The sequence below is a fragment of the Hesperophylax consimilis genome, chromosome 25 (assembly GCF_061612785.1).
Source record: "Hesperophylax consimilis isolate HC1 chromosome 25, BYU_Hcon_1.0, whole genome shotgun sequence".
NCBI classification, from domain to species: Eukaryota; Metazoa; Arthropoda; class Insecta; order Trichoptera; family Limnephilidae; genus Hesperophylax; species Hesperophylax consimilis.
In genome coordinates, this window is record NC_142860.1 from 18998315 (window position 1) to 19018941 (window position 20627).

General features: G+C 35.9%; 1 protein-coding gene across 2 annotated transcripts in view; it reads right to left on the minus strand.

Moving 5' to 3' along the window:
* Window positions 1-956: 956 nt before the first annotated feature.
* Window positions 957-20627, minus strand: part of LOC149411630 (uncharacterized) — a 32577-nt gene continuing 12906 nt past the window's right edge. For both annotated transcript variants that reach the window (XM_089646771.1, XM_089646772.1), the window contains exons 5-11: window positions 18757-18896; window positions 17197-17420; window positions 15650-15745; window positions 15040-15174; window positions 12423-12533; window positions 9998-10118; window positions 957-7223 (exon numbers count right to left, since the gene is read on the minus strand). In XM_089646771.1, the coding sequence (XP_089502897.1) occupies window positions 6816-7223; window positions 9998-10118; window positions 12423-12533; window positions 15040-15174; window positions 15650-15745; window positions 17197-17420; window positions 18757-18896 (1235 nt within the window). In that variant the 3' untranslated portion in view covers window positions 957-6815. The remainder of the gene's footprint in view (window positions 7224-9997; window positions 10119-12422; window positions 12534-15039; window positions 15175-15649; window positions 15746-17196; window positions 17421-18756; window positions 18897-20627) is intronic.

The window sequence follows — 20627 nt, forward strand, 5'->3', positions numbered from 1 at the left end:
GGATTTATAATTCCCATATCTAAACCTTTTCGCAATATTAAAACCATGTATTCCCTTTACACCACGTATATCCGCCCCCACTTAAAATACTGCACACTAATTTGGGCACCGTTCTACCAATGCCATATTGACAGAATCAAAAGTGTGCAAAACAAATTTTTTAAACACATAAATTATAAATTTAAATTACTCTTTGCAAATAACACCGAATCCTTAAAATTTCACAACTTTACTCCACTTCAAACACGTAGATTAATATCTGATCAAATATTTTTATACAAAATTCTGAATAACGGCCTGGACTCTCCTGAACTCGTAAATTATTTAAGAATTCACATACCTACAAGGCCAACCAGACAAAACCATTTTTTTCATTTGCCCGCGTGCATAACCAACCTTAGAAAAAATTCTCCAATCCCCCGTATATGCGCGCAATTTAACAATATCGATATTCTTAATAATACTCTTGTGAAATACCGAAACGAAGTCAAGCGCACGACCACAAATGTAAATTAAATTAATGCACAGTTATAGAAAAGGTACAACATGAGCGTCTCCTGTCCCCATCCCATCTTCCTCTGCCTCTTGCCCTTTCCTATTCCTTCTTCCTTCTAATATATTTATATGATTTTTATTTTTTTGTTAATTTCATTTTCAGTTAATGGTTATAACCAATTACAATTTTGTATTATATCACATTAACCAACATTAGCATAAGAAACTATTTTGGCTTACCTCATATTTAACCTCTTGTATAACTTATCCTATATAAAATTGCTGTTTGTTTCTTACAATAAATAAATAAATAAATAAATTAGAAAAAACCCACTGCACAGCATCCCCAAAGATGGCACAGGCATTGAATAAAACCCGAGCGCCTCCGGTACAGAGTTAATAAACCTCTGAAAAACTATACCCAATACAAACAAATAAAATACAGAAATAGATACAAGGAATTTTATTTGGTATTTCAAACATCTGAACTTATTTAGAAATAAACTCTGTACCTCAGAAGTCAAAGGTGGTTTGCCAGTTTTTTGTGAAAATGAGTTATGTTTGTGTCCTTTTTATTTTTTTCAGTATCTACACAGAGGTATAAAGATGGTTGTCTTACGACAATGTGAAACTAAGTTAGGTCAACATGAAAGGTCTGGTATCCCCACAATGTTCAAAAGGAAAAAATTTACTATTTCCTCTCCCCTGAACAATTTCAAAAATGTGACAACCGACCTTTGACTTCCAAGGTAGAGAACTATACTAGTCCCAGAGAGAGGTTGTATGCGACATCATCATTCTAGTATTTTCTGTCATTTATTTTCACACATGACGCGTGAGAAGAAAGAGGACTATCTTCGATGATGTGAGCACAAGCTCTTTCTGGGACTACTTTAACTAAAATATTAGCAACAGTCTCCAGGGTACCTAAGTAATATAAAATTAATCATTTTCATTTTACTATACACATCTTTTAGCAATATGTACCTATAAATTAAATTAAAATTATACCCACTTACAACTTTCAAATCATAAATTGAGCCCTTATGCAGAAAAAAAGCATTATGTTAAAAGCAAGTTCAGAATATTGGCTGTTAAACATTTCATTTTACTGTAGTGAGCATAAATAAACCACTCACTAGATTGATATCTTCGGGCTTTTTGTATGATACAAATTGGACCTAAAAACCATAGATATGCCAATATGTAGACAGTATTGCCAAACGCCGATCGCACAAACAGTCGATGGCCAACTTGTACTGAGAGCGTGCTACCGGCCGTCACCATAAGCCTTGTACTGTCAACTGTTTGAGATTTTAAAATGATTTTTGTTGTGAACGTAGTCAGATGTATTGCTCATAATTGAATGGATGTGCAAAAAACAGCGTTACTTCTCCGCAAAAGGGCTCAATTAAATTATTCAGAATTTGACAGAAAAATATAAGTGGTTTATACTGCACATAATAATTATGTACTAATTGAATGTCTACCAAGTATTGTTATAATGTTGTATTCATAACAATTATAGAAAAATTCTTTGAAAATCAATTCATCAAAATCAATTGTTCGAAGTACATATTTTTCGAATGGCAGTTCTTCGAAATACACATATATAAGTCTCAATTCTTTAAATTTTGCATGCAAAGGCTCTTTAACCCCTCCGACTTTTCGCGAACTTGAAGCTAAGATGTCTTTACCGAAATGTCAATTTCACGAAAACGTTGTGTTATTACCGCCTCACAATCAAAGCTCTATAAATGAAACATTACTGAACGGAGCCGAATAGTAAAAACTGTTTTAGAAAGGTTACAAAATAGGCTTTCAAATTGTTGTATCATAAATAAATATTAACATTTGTAAATATTTAAATTTAGAATGGAAACATGAAAAAATTGTAAAAATGACTCACCTGTAATGTTTTATGTAAAAACGATACTAAAATCACGGATAATGTAAAAAAAAAACACTTATTTCATCGTACAAATGTACAATAAACAATTCTGTCACTTCACTTTTTGACCATTTCATACAAAATATATTTTTAAAAAAATAATTAAACTTGCGAGGCGGGTCGGCACGTCAAACGGCTTTCTTGGCGTCGTTTTACGATTTGGCGGGTAAAATTTGCTTCCACTGAGTAGGTCTTTTTACGGGTTTCTATGGATAACTTTGAATAGAGATGTGAAGCTTCATTCAATACGAATATTCTACTTTTTGTTTTAGGGATGTCACTAGAAGAATAACGGAGTTATGACGATTTTTGTGGAAACACACGCGTTGACGTGTAAACACGCTTATTGTACTTGACTGCTATCGTTATTTTATCGTGTATATCTGCTTACGTTGCTGACCGGTTAAAAAAACAACACTTGATTTCAACAAATATCTAATGGAGACAACTATTTATGTGGAGGTTAAGTTAACATATTGAAAATTCGAAGAATTTTGATGTTTGAAGAAAAAGTAGTCGAAGAATTATTGGTTCGAAGAAAACGTTAGATACCGTTTTTAATAAGGAACTGCGGAAAAATATTATGGCTTAAAAAATATATATTCATATAAATCAACATAGACATATGAATATTAGTAGACCTGCCCTAAGTGATTAAAAGCGTATTATCCCCACTCCCCATACCGGTTCCATTGAGCCGGCTGGGCTCGCGTACGGCCTCAAGTGATATTTGAAAACGTGACGTCATCATTCTTGTGCGAACTATGGTCGAGGCATCATCGGTTCATTTTACGAAATAACACGGCAAAATGTTTACTTGTACTATGAAAACTGGTAAAAATAGATGCGAAAAAAGAGAATAAACCCAATTGTCGTATTACATTCCATATATAAGCATTATTTTATTTTATTTTAAGCATATTCACATCGTGTAATATGAATCAGTTGTTACTATCACATCGAGAAACGTCTGGACGCGAAACACAAAGCTGGTTGGTTGCTGGGAAGTAAATTATGAACATTTATAAAAGTGTCTTAACTAAATACTCTGAAACTAACTATGACTCTGAATATAGAAGCTGCCTTACTTTGCCGAATTTGGACTTCGCAAATTTGTTCATAACGTGGCGAGTAATTTGCGCTCCCATGTAAAAATGTATATTCATTCAAAGCAGATTTTACATTTAAGAAGTAAATGGTGATATTATAATGCGAGATGCCTATTTACTGTCAGATTGATTTATTGACGAATCACAGTCATCTTCACTCCCTTCGTTCTTCAACAGTTGATTTTACCCCTCGCCTTTATCTTCTCGTCTATTAATTCCTATGTCTGTGTAAATCAACAAACACCGATTCTGAATGAATATATAAGTTATATTATATAATATTATTCACAGAATTTATAAATCGTCATTTAAAAACCAATAAAAAAAATCGTTAAAACACACCGTTTGGTTGGCACAACTAATCTGTTAATTAATTACAACCAATCTACGTCAATAATATATCTATGGTTTCAAACATCCATATCAGGGTTGACACTTCGTAGACTATTCCCCAAATTGCAGGAATTTGGTTTATTGCAAGAACCTTTCTAATATTAACTATTTCTTCATTATCCAACCATATTTACAATCATTGTGAGAATGCACTATATTTCGTTTTCATTCTCAGTAAATTTTTTAAAAATGTCTAAAATATAGCCAGATCGAAAGATAAAATCCGAAAATGACTAGGTAATGAAAAAACAATACCAATTTCAACACAATTTTGTTTAATTTTGGAGGTAAAGGAACTCGTGGGGGTTTTGTGGATAATTTGAAAATCTCTTCATTTCTTGTGGGTATTTTAGAACATACACATTGGCAACTCTGGTCCACATTCACATTTGAACCGATGAAAATATTTGAATGCAGGTTTTTAAATACCGGTAAATTGTTTTATTATGGAAGCTTTTTTGCACTAGATTCAATACGATAACATTAGTGACGAGATGCTGATATTTTACCTAGTGTTCTTCAATGTCAAAAGCGGGTGATCTTAAGAATAAAAAACGCCCCGACTCCCATACAAAATACATCGCCAGTTGAAAAAAGAACGTAGGTTTTTTAAGACTGGTGATGTCAAATTATTTTAACCATTAAAATTAACTATAACAATAAAAAAATATATACATTTAAGTTTGAAGGTTATTCTTGATTTTTTTTTAAATGGACTGCAGTTCCTCATTGATCCAAGTATTGATGAGATTATTTATTTTTAACTTCAAGTTTCATGGGCGCAGTATCGGACAGTATTCTCGGTTATATCTAATCATATATGTGAAAATAAAAATCTAGTCAACTACAAAATTGAATGAGGCTGATAGCAATAGTCCATGATGTCAGACAATTCTTTTCGTAGATGTGAAGTTCCGTGGTGGAGGGGAAAGACTTTTAACTAGAAATCTGGATGTCGCGAGTTGAAATACAGGAGTGCGTAAGTAAATTTCATTAGGTTAATTTGCGTTCTTTCACAATTTATGCATTTAAAATAATACGTAGTATATTTGCGGCACGTGAAAGATATTCTCAGTGTCGAGCGATACAGTGGTGATCTTTCAGAATTGAAAAGTGGCTTAATAAACTCGCCTTTATTTAGTGAGGCGTGTAAAGAAAATTACATAATAATAAAATAATAGGTTACCGGTAAAATTCCGGTACAAAAATTATTGTACATTCTACAAATCAATGGGTGAAAATATAGTTCTGATTTCAAATTCAGATATCTAAAGTAAATTTATAAAAACATCACATATTTTCGAGTAAATCGAATTTTCATGATTCAATACCGGCGCGGGTATGTATTACTGCGAGAATCAACAATTAACATTCAGATTAATGAAATTATAGATATATTTTTGTAAAAACTTTTTTGAATTACACACATATTTTCGTGCAAGGACCAAAATAAATTTCGAATTGAAAAACATTTTAAATGAAAAAACAATTCTGGGGACCTCTTTTACTAATGTCCTTTAGTTTTCTGGTTAACTTTTACAACGATGGCCTTTTCAAAAGCAATCTATCCCACGTTTTGATACAATGTATGCGTTTAATGAAAACTGCCTCTGATTTTTATAAAAAACATCAGTATTTCTAAATCGATTATAAAAAAACATTTCTTCTAACTCAACAATACCGCTTTCTAACTTGTATTTCTCCGTTATACTACTGATTGATCATAAAAATTTCCTTCATATTTTCATGATCAACATCTTGGTCATCGTCAATATCCCGTTCTTCATCAGCATCTTTGTGGTCATCCATGCCCTGTTGTCCAGATCAGAGGTTCCCAACCTTTCAAAGGGTCCATTGCCCACTTTTCAGGTATATTTTTAATTAAATAACATTTCGCTGTGTACCCCTGTAAAACTCAACATTAGAGGAGGGTCTAAAATTGGAAGGTCATTTAAAAAAATATATGTGCAACTAATCTTTATTTGATATTGTCGTACATATATGCTGATATTAGCTATATTTATTTGTAGGAGATATATATGATTGTGATATTAGCTATATTCATTTGTATTCGAGAGTCAAATTACATTTAATATAGTAAATTGTTTCATGCGATAAGCGTGCAATATGCAAAACCAACCTACATTTATCAAACCATCTCTTTCGAACACAAAATATTCATCGCGATGTCTCCATCACGGCAATGACCCAAGCTGTCTTCAGCATGCGAGAGCATTTTTACGACGTACTGCCATCTCGTTTATAGTATTCCACGTAAAGAAACAGAAGATATCATAGACGGATAAATTAACCCAGCCAATCATAGGTGCGTGAGAAAGGAAACTTCCACTTGAGATGTTAGATGTCACTACTCGCCGCTTCCTCTGCCCGTTATTGGCAGAACATTTTCAAATAAATTAGAATAAGACAAGTTGTTGTTTTGATTTGCATTATATTTCATAACATTACATTATGATTTGTTGTCATCCTATAATTTTAGAGGGTCATTGACTTATTGACCCGAGGGACGGGCCACCGGTGCTGAACATATTAAAAAATATCAATCACAAAGCACCGTAGATGAAAATTCTGCTAGGCCCAAGGAAAAACTGATAAATTCTGTTGATTCTTGTCATTTGGAAAGTCAAATTCCAAAGAAAATATTTTTCAAAAAATCTTTCGAAATTTTATGAAACGAAAACCTTTAAAATGCATCAAATGCAGATCTCAAGTGTTCATAATAAAGTAAGTCCATAAAGTATGCCTATCGCCCAAAATCATATAAAATTGCCCCCAACACTTTCAACACTTTCAACTCTCCATCACCTAACTAGCAACTTAAATCAAGATATTGCCAAGGTTGGGAATTACTGGTCTAGATCGTTTTGATCTATCTCCTGATCATCTTCTTGGATCTGTTCTCCGTCTTCTATTTCTTCTAATTCCTGTGCATCTTCTAATTCCTGCGCGTCTTCTTCTTCCATATCCTGGGAATGGTCATTGTCCTCGGTGTACTCTTGATCGCTGGCTCCCTCGTCCCTCTGGTCGATGGGTTCTCCGTCTTCTAATTGCTGTGCATCTTCTTCTTCCATCTCTATTTTAGTGGTATGGTCATTTACTTCAGTGTACTCTTGATCGCTGGCTCCTTCGTCCCTCTGATCGATGGACTCCACCTGAATCTGGATGGTATCACCATCGATCTGGGCGCTCTGAAGGCCTAGCAGCTCTTCGGTACAGACAGAAGTCAAATCTGCAATGTTGATGTTACTCTGCAACTGAAATAAATAAGATAGTTAGGGACATTTATCAATAGGAATGCCAAAAACAAGATCCAGAGTTTTACATGAATGATGGATGGGCAGCAAAAAGTTAGAGACTGTTATTACGGACCTTGGTACAATTAAATGGATCAATCTTGCTTAGTCTTCCTCTGTTTTTCTTACGTGCCATTTTTACTGTTTATCTACCTAACTAACAAGAGGCAGAAAGAATGGACCGTCACATAACACATGTCACATAGTCTTTGTATCATTCACGTACACACTCTTCTGCTATTATGACTCTTGCCATGAGCTGACCCAAATTTTTTTATATTTTTTATATTAACTCCACACAGGAGGCCCTGAGGAAAATAATTTCCCTCAGGGCCTATGTCATCTTTGGGGATGCTGTGTGGAGGGTCTTTTTGTGGAGAGGAAGGAGTGAACGAAGGGAACGAAGGAGTGACGTTGAAGAGTCCCATGTTGTAGGAGGGAGGAAACACAGAGGCCGGCAGTTCGTTCCACAGCCGAGCTGTTGAACTCAAGAACGAATCGTAGAAGCGACCCGTTCTTGTGTGACAAATGTCAACCGTGTACAAATGTTGGGCACGCGTTTGGCGTGTATCCCGACTACGCACCGGTGCCGAAGGGATCAATGACGCTAGTTCCTCAGAGCATCTTCCATTGTAATACCGATAGAACGAGGACAGCATACCTACCTGACGCCTGTGCTCTAAAGATTGCAGTCCGTTTGTTAAGATTGGGGAATCTATCAAACGGACCGCCCGTTTTTGCACAGAGTCAAGGGTTTTTTTCAGGTATTTAGGGGCTCCGGACCAGAGATGGCTGCCAAATTCGACAGTAGGGCGCACTTGCGATTTGTACAGGGTCAGCAGTTGTGTACTATTAAAGTATCTGCGGGCCCTGTACAGTACGCCCAGCTTCTGAGAGGCCAGCTTTACTCTGGCTTCGATGGAGCCCCCATACCTGAGCTGGTCACTTATAGTTACACCAAGCATATCAATGGAAGGCCTGTTCGGAAGATTGCTTCCGTTGAAGGAGACTAGATTATCATTTAGATCCCTTTTAGACGTAATCAGACAGGATTGGGTCTTTGAAACATTAAATTCGACGAGATTATTTTTACCCCAGGAGGAAATACTCTCGAGATAACCGTCCATTCTCTGCTTCAAAGCCCTCCGAGCCGTTGGAGTTTGTGTGCCCTTTGGGGGCCTGTCAAACAAAAAGCTATCATGAACTGTACTGTCATCCGCGTAACAATGTATCGGTGCACATGTCAAAAGGTCATTGATGTGCAACAAAAACAAAGTCGGAGACAGAACCGATCCCTGTGGGACGCCAGCATTTATAGAGTGCGAGGAAGAGGTGAAACCGTCAGCAACCGCCTGAATCGACCTATCCCTTAAAAAGTCAGCAATCCACGTACACAGGGATGCGGGAAGTCCGTAAGAAGGCAATTTGTTGACAAGTCCTCGGTGCCAGACCGGGTCAAAGGCCTTGGATATGTCTAGTGCGACCGTTTGGGTCTCACCGTGACGTTCCAGGCACCGCCCCCAAACATGCGACACATACGCGAGAAGATCACCGCACGAGCGGTTCCGCCGGAATCCGTATTGACGGTCGTTGATAATTTTGTTCTTCTCGAGGTATGTGAGCAGTTTGTCGTTGATCACACGTTCCATCACTTTGGACAGAACTGATGTGATCGCTATGGGGCGGTAGTTGGCCGGGTTGGAGCGGTCACCTTTCTTGGGAATAGGGTGAATGACCGCTTTTTTCCAACCACAGGGCACAGTGCCACACTTCAGGGACATTTTGAAGAGCTTTGTCAAAACTGGAACTATTTCTGCAGCACACCTCTGCAATACCAGGGCAGGTATTCCATCAGGTCCACTAGCTTTGTTAACATCGAGCCCCCGTATAACGTGGAGTACATCCCGATGCCGGATCCTCAGCTTTTTCATATAGAAGCCGCAGTGAGGAACCGACGGCGGAACATTTAATTCATTGAATTAATCGTATCCTCGGGTCTTAATTTCTTCCTCGGGTGTTCCCAACTTCTTCTATCATTCATTTTCGTGCCATATATATAGAGTAATACTCTCCTTACAATCCTTTTTTCACTTATCCAAACCATCTTCAGCGTTCCTTTCTTAATCATATTCATTACGCTTACACCAATTGGAGTCGCAAATCAATTTTTGGTTTTATAAAGTGGACTGTAATCAATATTTTTGAGACAACTATTGTGAAGTTGTGATTGTTAACAGTTAGAATTGGAAAGGGATTCAGACTTAACCTCCGATCTATGGTAAATGCCTTGTTGCATATCGATATTATGGCCTTGAGATCAACTGCGGGTGATCACTGCACAAGCTTCCATAACAGACTCACATTAAATGCACTGAGGGAACGTGTTCACTGCACAGGTTTTCTAACAGTCTGGTAATGTTCAATAAATTGTTGCAATGTCACTGATGTAGGTATGTACGCCACACAGTCAGAAAGGGAAAGGTAATTAGGTTGAGGAAGGTTAAAGGAAGATGCATATAGTTGCGTCAACACCACTCGTACATTTCTAATACAGTCATACATGGCTTTACCACTCTTCCGAGTCTCGGGGATTTCATTTTTACAGCTTTCAGCAGTTGTACACCTCACTGCCATACATCAGTGTTGGTATCAGCACCCAATTGTGGACTGCTAGCCTAGCTTCTTTCAATTCCACTTTTGATGACCATAAAACGAAATTGAAGTGTTCCACTCACCATGTGAACTTTCTTGGATTCCTGCAGCAACATCTGTTGGTTGTATAGGTCCTTGTGATGCACTTTGTTGTGGTACTTCAGATGGTGCGCCTTCGTGAATCGCTTATTGCAAGGCTGGCAACTGTAAAACAAACAAAAAAAAATAATTAAAAGCCCATGTCTTTCATTAGACCTCACTATCGTAAATAAAGTACAAAAATCAGTTCATGGCACTAGTGTCCAAACCTATACAAATACAGGGTGTCTGTAAACTCATGGTACAAGCAGGAAACTAGCGAATCTACCCAGAGAACCCAAAAAAGTTTTTTTTGCGCAATACAGTAGAACTCTGATACAGTAGATTTACGCTGTACATGTCGTATTTTTACAAATTTACATCAGATATCTGAATTTAAAGAGTCGACTGCGATGGAAATTAGCAGCGGAATTTTGATTTATGCGTAAATATATTGCAGTTTTACGAATTTATACCAAATATTTGAATTTAAAGAGCCGGCCGCAACAGAAATCGAAATTTTGATCTACGTGGAAATGTATCATATTTTTACGAATTTACTTCTAATATCAGAATTTAAAGAACCGGCCACGACGAAAATCAGCCAAGAAAAATTGATTTACGCAGAAACATTTTGTATTTTTATGAATTAACTTTGAAAATACGATTTTTAATAAATGCGCGAAAAAATTTTGATTTACGCGAAAATAAATCGTAGTTTTACAAATTTACTTTGATTATCTTAGTTTAAAGGGTCAGCCGCGACGGTAATCGTCTACGAAAATTTGATTTATGCGGAAATACGTGGTATTTTTACGAATTTACTCCTAGTTTGAAGACCCTTCTAACTCAGATGTTCAGCCTGAGTAATCAGCTGAGAAAATTCGATTTACTGTGTATTTTTACGAATTTACATCAAATATCTGAATCTAAAGGCCCAGCCGCTACGAAAAGTGAGGAACTCGGAACTTACTAAATTGAGGATTATATATTTATATATAAATATAAAATATTTATATATAAATATCTGAATTTAAAGAATGTGAATGAACTGGCTGCAGTGGAAATCGGCTGCGAAATTCCAATTTTACGCAGAAATATAACATATTTATACGAATTTATTTAGAATATCTGAGTTTAAGGGAGGCCTCACATTACGCTATACAATCCCATACGAGATAATTTTCAAATTTGGCAAAACAACTTCAAATTTCGGACTTGATTTACTGAAAAACGAAATTAAAAAAAAATTTATACAGTAGAACCCCGTTAATTCGAACCCCGATAATTCGAAAAAAAGCGTAATTCGAAATTTTGGCCAAAAAAATATCCACAGAAATTTTTTTTCATATAAAATGGTTTTTTAATTCGAAATTTATTTTTGTCGGCACATGAAAATAATTCGAAAAAAGAAGTGTATTTTGACGTGGTTATACATCGCCCTAATTAGTATTATTATTTTGTAAATCGGAATCGATTTACACTGGAATGTCGTATTTTTTCCAATTTATTCCAAATTTCCGAGTGTGAAGGGCCGAGAAAATTCGTTTTACGCGGAAATATGCTGTAGTTTTATGAATATACACCAAATATCTGAATTCAAAGGGTGGGCTGCGACGGAATTAGAGTGCTAAATTTCAATTTACGCGGAAATACGACATATTTTTACGAATATACTTCAAACATCTGAATTTAAAAGGCCGGCCGCGACGAAAATCTGCCGAGAAAATCGATTTACCGGAAATATATCGTATTTTTACTAAATTTACTTTGAATATCTGAGTTAAAAGATCCAGCGCTGCGGAAATCGGCCGCAAAATTTCTGTTCACGCAGAAATTTGATGTATTTTTACGAAATTTACTTCAAATATCTGAATTTAGGAATGAAGGATTGGCCGCTACCGAAATCGGCCGTGATATCCGGTTTACGCATCAATATATCGTATTTTTCGAATATCCGAGTTTAAAGGAGAGGCCGCGACGTTAATCGGCCGAGAAAATTTGATTTACGAGGAAATGTGTGGTATTTTTATGAATTTGCTTAGAATAACTGAACTTGAAGGACCGATCGCGACGGAAATCGGCTGCAAAAATTCGATTTAAACGGGAATTATTGGTATTAATACGAGTTTACTCCAAAGATACCACCTGAATTTGAAGGGGCGGCCGAGAAACTGGATTTTCGCGGTTTTTTTTTTTTTCTTCATAAAATTTCGAATTACGTGGAAATTCGTTAATTCGAAATTTGATTTTTGATGTCCGCTGGATTTCGAATTAACGAGGCTCTACTGTACCACAAAATAAATTCCAAATGTCATATCTGGTGGAGATTTTAATTTTATGACCCTGAAGCTCTGAAATAGTAATCCTTACAAAAAGAAAGTATGTGATAAAGACAAGAAAATGTCTACATCTTCACAGTTTACTTACGCATATTTCTTCTCTCCAGTATGTGTCAGCATGTGGTTGGACAGCACATAGGAATAGGTGAAGCTTTTCCCACACAGGGTACATTGGTACGGTCGCTCTCCTAGATGCAATCTGAAAAATATCACATCAATTTTCATGAAGACATCTGTTCATAGACATATGAATATTAGTAGACCTGCCCTAAGTGATTAAAAGCGTATTATCCCCACTCCCCATACCGGTTCCATTGGAGCCGGCTGTGCTCGCGTATGGCCTCAAGTGAAATTTGAAAACGTGACGTCATCATTCTTGTGCGAACTATGGTCGAGGCATCATCGGTTCATTTTACGAAATAACACGGCAAAATGTTGACTTGTACTATGAAAACTTGTAAAAATAGATGTGAAAAAGAGAATAAACCCAATTGTCGTATTACATTCCATATATAAGCATTATTTTACTTTATTTTAAGCATATTCACATCGTATAATATAGATCAGTTTTAGAAACATATACTATCACATCGAGAAACGTCTGGACGCGAAACACAAAGCTGGTTGGTTGCTGGGAAGTAAATTATGAACATTTATAAAAGTGTCTTAACTAAATACTTAAAAGAAATATTCGACTCTGAAAATAGAACCGAATTTTTTTGCCGAATTTGGACTTCGCAAATTTGTTCATAACGTGGCGAGTAACTTGCGCTCCCATGTAAAAATGTCTATTCATTCAAAAGCAGATTTTACTTTTAAGAAGTAAATGGTGATATTATAATGCGAGATGCCTATTTACTGTCAGATTGATTTATTGACGAATCACAGTCAGCCTTACGCCCTTTGTTCTTCAACAGTTGATTTTACCCCTCGCCATTATCTTCTCGTCTATTAATTCCTATGTCTGTGCATCTGTTAAATTATTCGTCAAGTTATTAGAGAAAATTCTACAAACTTTTATTTGGATTCAACATCTAATAAATGGATTTTTATATGCACATTTAATAAATAAATAAAAAATTCCTTGCAATAGCAGGTAATGTTGAAAGCTCGAAGCAGACGGCGCTGGTGTGATTGGATATCATTTGTACTTTCGAGATTTGATAAGGAGACGAATTAAAAAGATTGTGAGGTCACAACGTTTATTGAGTCAGGGGCAAGCCAAAGCGGCGGCCCGAATTCAGTTAGCGGCGAGCGCTCGTATCGGGTACTAACTTGTAAGACTCTGTAGCTGCTAATTAGTTACTGACTTAGGTACCTTGACGTAGCCACTTTATATAGGTAAAAATGGGTTCGAAAACAAACCAGCAAATCGTGAGTAGGTAGATTTTTCTTTTTTTTTTATAGTGAATACCTCACAAGAGTCCCAACTGCTCCCGTCTGGAGCCAGTGAGACTATGGCATCCCCAATTGGGGGATGTTGTGAGGCTGAAGGTAAGTGGGGAAGGGAAAGAGGAAGGTGGGGAAGTACCTGGCTATTCAGATCTAGTCACTAAACACGGCTAAAGCCATTTGGAGCAACGTTTCAATTCTGAATGGTGGTCTTACACCAGGGCGATACTGGTAGTATCTTCCACTCTGGAACGTGCCGCAAATATACTATATATTATTTTAATTAATTAATTGTGAAATAACACAAATTAATCAAATAAAATTTATTTGCGGACGCCGGCTTCGAACCCGCGACCTTCGGAATGGCAGTCCAATGCGTTACCACTGGACTATGCCGGCCGTCCGATGTGCCGTACATACGATATTTCACTATTATGTTCTAATGCGATGTTGCTTGTATGTATGAACGTTCCCAAACCTTTTAGTAGCTTGTGTGATACGGTTTACAAGATTATTGTTAAGGATTTAAAGGCATTTTTTTTTAAATTGTTGATAATTGATAATTGTTGATGGTCAAAGAGTCAAGGAGTTAAAAAAAGAAATGTAAAGATTATTGGGAAAAGGGAGAAGTTTTTTTCATAACCTATTCAGATTGTTTTCCTACGAATGTAAGTATCTACACATACTTTTAACAGATGAGAAATAGGATTTCCTCTTTTTTCAGATTGGCTGCTTGGGGCAGAAATTTTCTAAACTAAAATCTTAAAAAGTAAGGTTAACTCAAGTTTTGAAATAGTGCTTATTTACATTTAAATCACTAATAATGTTTTGTTCAAATGAGACTATACTTACGATTACAACAGATTCCAGAGGCATCACATAGTCTGATAAACGTTTATTGCTAATATGAGAATTTTATATTGGATTATATTTGTATTTTTAAGGTGCAATCCACTTTATTCTTAACTGTTCATCACTTAAAAATTAATGTCCAGACATTTTTCATGAGCATAAAAAGGCCCAATACAACATTAAGACATTTCAATTACTATTATTATTAAACTTTGGCCATTGTACAAGAATGGCGAACATGATATCCAACTGCACCAGCGCCAATGTTTTGGATTATTAATTTTCTTGCTAAGAGTTAAAAAATAACAATAACTTAAATATTAAATTTCCTTAAAATATGGTGTTTAATCATCTCCTTTTAGGAAGGCCGCATCATATTTGTTTAAAATTTCTTGACAGACTGTAACTTATTTTACCTTCACTGGTCTTATATCTAAAATAGCATTCAATATTTGTTGTACCTTTCATGTTTCTGTCGGCTTCCAAAGTCTCCGAAGAAGCGGTCACAGATGCGGCACTTGTAAGGCTTTACGCCCGTATGGCGCATCATGTGGCGACGCAGCTCCATGTTCAGCACGCACGAGTAGCCGCAGATGCTGAAATTAACGCAAAAATCAGCCATTATATTTTATATCTTTCCCGCAGAGAAGGATGCCGTAGTTACACTGGCTCCGGGCGTCAGAATCTCTTGTACAATTTATCTATCTATATACAAAGAGTGTCTGTGGGTTTGTTATTTACAGAAATCTAATTTTATTCCGAGATTGATGAAACTGTGCAGACTTGATCTTCAAAACAAGAGGAAAGTCATGTACATGAGTTTTCGAAAAACCACCTCCATCCCTACTGGGTGCGTCTGCTAATATAACATTAAAATCAATAAAACATTGGCTTACTGCCAGAAATTATCATTAGATTCTGCTAGTTGTCCTCTCTCTTCGGGTGATGCTAAGTTCCCTTCTTGGCCGCTAGGGACAAGAGCAGAGCACCTGGCACCGGCGGATCCCCTAACCAAACGTGTGCGGCGCTAACAATATTACGCAAATAAAATGTGATATAATTAAGATTTACCTGCAAACGAAGGGCTTGATGCCAAGATGTCTCCGAATGTGGGCCTGTAGAGAAGCGTTGGACCGGAAAGACGAGCCGCATTGGTCGCAAGTATGACTGAAAGAAGAACTTTATTATATTTTTGTCCATCGCAGCAATAAATAAACAAAATGTTTTTTATACTAATTATTACTGGTTATTAATAAAAAATAATGCATAGGTCAGATGACCTGTGCTTTGTGCACAGATAGAATCACACAATACGTCCGTACATAGAACTTGACTATTTGCAAATGCAATATAAGTATACCTCCAATTATAGAAAAAAAATGCTGCTCCTCCACTTTGTCAAGAGCAATGGTTTCCAATTAGTTTTTCCCGAGTACCCCCGGGAGACAAAGATCCCAAACTTTTATCCAAATTGACAAATAAATAATGAAATTAGTTTTTGACATTTATCAACACTTTTATTAAGGTATTGAACAATAATTTCATAATAAGGAACAAAGTGGTATATAAAATGTATTTAGTAAAAATATTTTCAGCAAAAAAAAAAATTCTGTGGAAATTTTATATCGTAGCAATGTTTTTTTTTGTTGCTTCCGAAATCAAACAAACAGATATTCTGCTATATGGTTTAGATTTCGGAAAATATTTAAATAAACTATTGTGCCCTGTTGCAGAACTAGCCTAACTGAAGGCTGTTATTTTTCCACTAGCGCTTATCCGTGAAAATCACAGGAAATTAGAATTGTAGAATTTGTAAAGCTGAAAGTATTTATTTTAAAAATATTTGCATCCGGATAATTGCCTTTCAAAAGACAATAAAAAGTTTACATTTCGAATGAACACCGTTAGCAAACGTGAAAAATGACGACATCTGTCAAAAATTTTAACAAAAGAAATACGCATTTCAAATATAGAATAATTGATTAATTGATTAATATAAAACAGTTTTGGTACCTACTTTATGCTTGTCTGAATTGTTTCCACAAACAATTACAATTTTGAAATTCAAAGCAAATCCCAGTTCCAGAGTTTATTGAACCCAAGTTACACATATTCGCAGAGACACGACAGAAATTATTATTTTTAACTAATGGACCCCGAAATGTTTCAATAATGCTAATGTTTTTCTCGGGCGTCTCCGACTTCTTCCACAATTCACTACTGTATACCAAAACGTAACTGTTAAAAAACTAAATTACATCGACTTTAATTCCACTCCGTGTCTCATTTCTGTGAAGAGATATTGTGTTAAGTATTCCTCGAGCTTCCCCGACTTACGATGAGAACAAACTTTGAAATTTTCAGCGATAAACGTTAGAACACTTTTTGAGTTTTTCGAGCACAAACATACATAAATAAAGAAAATCGTAGATCGGACATATTTTATATGGTGACGGCATAAGTAAAAAAAACAGACTAGTTTATTTCATTATTAAAAAAACTATGAAACTATGAAATCTTAGTAGATTAGGTTAGGTTAGGTTAATCTAGCCACACGATTTTTTCCAAGTCACTATAAAATAAATGCAAGTGGCCCATTGAGACGAGCTAAAACTCACATTTTCTCATAAAAATACTTCTTTTTGGGGTACTTCTTCCTTTCTCTGGGCTGGGGGTTAATGACTCCGTCGGCCACCGGCTCCGAGTTGGCCATAATGGTCTCCTTCAACAGAACATCCTCTTCTTCCTCCTCGCCAAGTGCGGCCGCGCTTGCGCCGCGCTCGTAGCGCAGGCGATCCTCCTTCAGTGCATACTGCTTGCGCGGACGGCCGCGACGCCCAAACTAGAATACGGAAACAAACCACTTACAAAACAAATACAGATATGTACACAAATATTAATTAAAAGAGAGGTATGTACATAATATTACTTATAAGACGGATGTACACAAATATTATGTATAAGACAGATACACAAATATTATAAACACATGTCAATCAAATCTAAGCATCAATAATACACTCATACATACATTATTGCATCTAAAACTACAAAGACATTTTACAAAAGTTTCATCTCTAAATAGTATAAAAAAAATTCGCTATCCGCGTCTATCTGTTTGTACGCTTAGTTCTTCTAAACTACGCAACGTATTTGATATGGTTTTCACTATTATTTAGAAAATTTCTTCCGGAAGGTTTGTATATACACGGTGTCCGGAAACTCGTAGTACAAGCGGGAAACTGGAGAATCTACACCACATGGGGAACCCAAAAAAACATAAAGTTTTTTGATTTGAGCATTTTCAAAAAAAAAAAAAAAAAACCAAAAAAAAATATTTTTCGGCTATTTTAGGGTTAAAGTTTTTTCTGGTGTTTAGGGTTGAATAACAGATGTTTTAACCCTGCAGAGCAGAAATATTTTATGATTACACCGGGTTAAATGAAGGGTGATTTCAAAATAATGCTTCAAATCCGAGTTTCTTCATTTGTTTTACTTTCAAATAGTTTTAATTAGTTGGGTACTTTGATCTTCAGTAATAATTTATAAGAATTTGATTAAAAAAAAAAAAAAAAAAAAAAAAAAAAATCAACTTCAAACTCGATTTACTCGATAACGAAAGCTCAAATAAAAAAAAAATATACTACAAAATCGACTCCAAATGTGATGTAGATTCACCAGTTTCCCGCTTGTACTACGAGTTTCCGGACACCCTGTATAATACATGCACATTACATTTATAAAAAGTAGAGAAAAGTCGATGTTTTGTAATGAAGTCAAAAAAAATATTTTTAGGCGCTTACATTGCAAACCTGGCTAAACCTAAGAGATACATGAAAATGATGTACAATTGAAATGTATATCACAAAATGGCCTACAGGAAAGTCCGTGATGGTATATGTATATCTCCTAAAGAAACCCCAAGCAACGCCGGGTACACGTCAGCTAGTTTAATTTATATTTCCAAAATCATTTAGCAAGTTATTACAAAAATAGTGTCAGCCGGCGCAATACACATGGGCAGATTTATTCACAGCAGTGAATCGTTCAATCTGATTCCCCTGGTCTTGTGAATTGATTCGTTTAATCATTCATTTGAAATTTACTTTTTGAGATCCCATGGATTTGGAATTAACGTGGTTCTACTGTTACACAAAACTATATAAAATCTAAATTACCTTTAGTCCAGATCTCTTCAGCAGCTGAAGTAGTGACCCATCTTTGGGATCCACCGAGATCTCCATGGTGGTTCTATCATAGTCGTCGTCCTCCCTGGCTGCTTCGGGAAGATAGTCAGGGTCTGTTGTATAGTCAACCACTGGACAAAAAAAAATTAAAGCATATTAATTTATTAAACAGTAAAAAGGAACTCTTTTTTTATGCACAAGAGTCCCAACTACTCAAAGACAAAAAAAAATTCGCGACAATGCGAATATGACATTTTCAAGTCTCTAATAATATGTTGTTTTTTATAAATTTTCATATTTAGCTGATCCGGTATTTGTGATAAAAACTGCAGCAATACTGGTTGTTACCAGGCGCGGTCAATCCATACATGCTGTGGATGCTCCGCATCCCTTGGATTTTAGAGTAAAAAAATTTGAACTTCTAGCCGTAAACAGCAATACTGAAATTTAAATATTTTTATATTTCTACAGCGACCTTAATGTGTTAAATTTTTTTTACAAAAACGGCGCTGTAAAAAATCTAAATACAAATATTATTATTATAAGACATCGTGCGTATTTTCGTCCCGTTTCCGTGTAGTACGCACAATGAATGACACAATACAAACAGCGCGGGCGAGTCTAAATATACATACATTCTCAAATACTGTGAAACGCGTAAAACACACTGTGGTGTGGAACTGTGGAAGTGATCTGTAAACCGTGTCCAAGAATGCTAGAAAGTACATTCTTTTCGCGCATGCGCACTGAGACCTGCAAGCCAATATCTTCGTCAACGATACAAATTTTTTTTTTTTTATTTAAGTTTTAATCCAGCAGGACTAGGAGGATAGTGCAATCCCAGTCTGCCATATTACATGAAATAAAACAAGGAAACAATAAAATTAAGGTAAAAAAACAAATTATAAAAATGGAAATATGATAAAACAAAGAGAAATAAAAAAATAATATTAGGCAGGTACCTAAATATAAAATTAAAATATAAATCAAAAATAAAATAGGTAATACAATGAGATTAAATTTAATTAAACCGTCCATCAGGGAGGTCGCCGCATCATCTGCATCCATCGCTCATTGAGTGGGGAACTGAGCCACTCGGATGCAGCAGATGTTGGTTGAGTCCTACCCCAGAAGCTGGCTTGTCGGTGGCGAAGTAAGGCGGCGAATGAGTGCACCCCACAGACATAGGAATTAATAGACGAGAAGATAATGGCGAGGGGTAAAATCAACTGTTGAAGAACGAAGGGAGTAAGGCTGACTGTGATTCGTCAATAAATCAATCTGACAGTAAATAGGCATCTCGCATTATAATATCACCATTTACTTCTTAAAAGTAAAATCTGCTTTAGAATGAATAGACATTTTTACATGGGAGCGCAAATTACTCGCCACGTTATGAACAAATTTGCGAAGTCCAAATTCGGCAAAAAAATTCGGTTGCATTTTCAGAGTCGAATATTTCGTTTAAGTATTTAGTTAAGACACTTTTATAAATGTTCATAATTTACTTCCCAGCAACCAACCAGCTTTGTGTTTCGCGTCCAGACGTTTCTCGATGTGATAGTATATGTTTCTAAAACTGATCTATATTATACGATGTGAATATGCTTAAAATAAAGTAAAATAATGCTTATATATGGAATGTAATACGACAATTGGGTTTATTCTCTTTTTCAAATCTATTTTTACAAGTTTTCATAGTACAAGTCAACATTTTGCCGTGTTATTTCGTAAAATGAACCGATGATGCCTCGACCATAGTTCGCACAAGAATGATGACGTCACGTTTTCAAATTTCACTTGAGGCCATATGCGAGCCCAGCCGGCTCAATGGAACCGGTATGGGGAGTGGGGATAATACG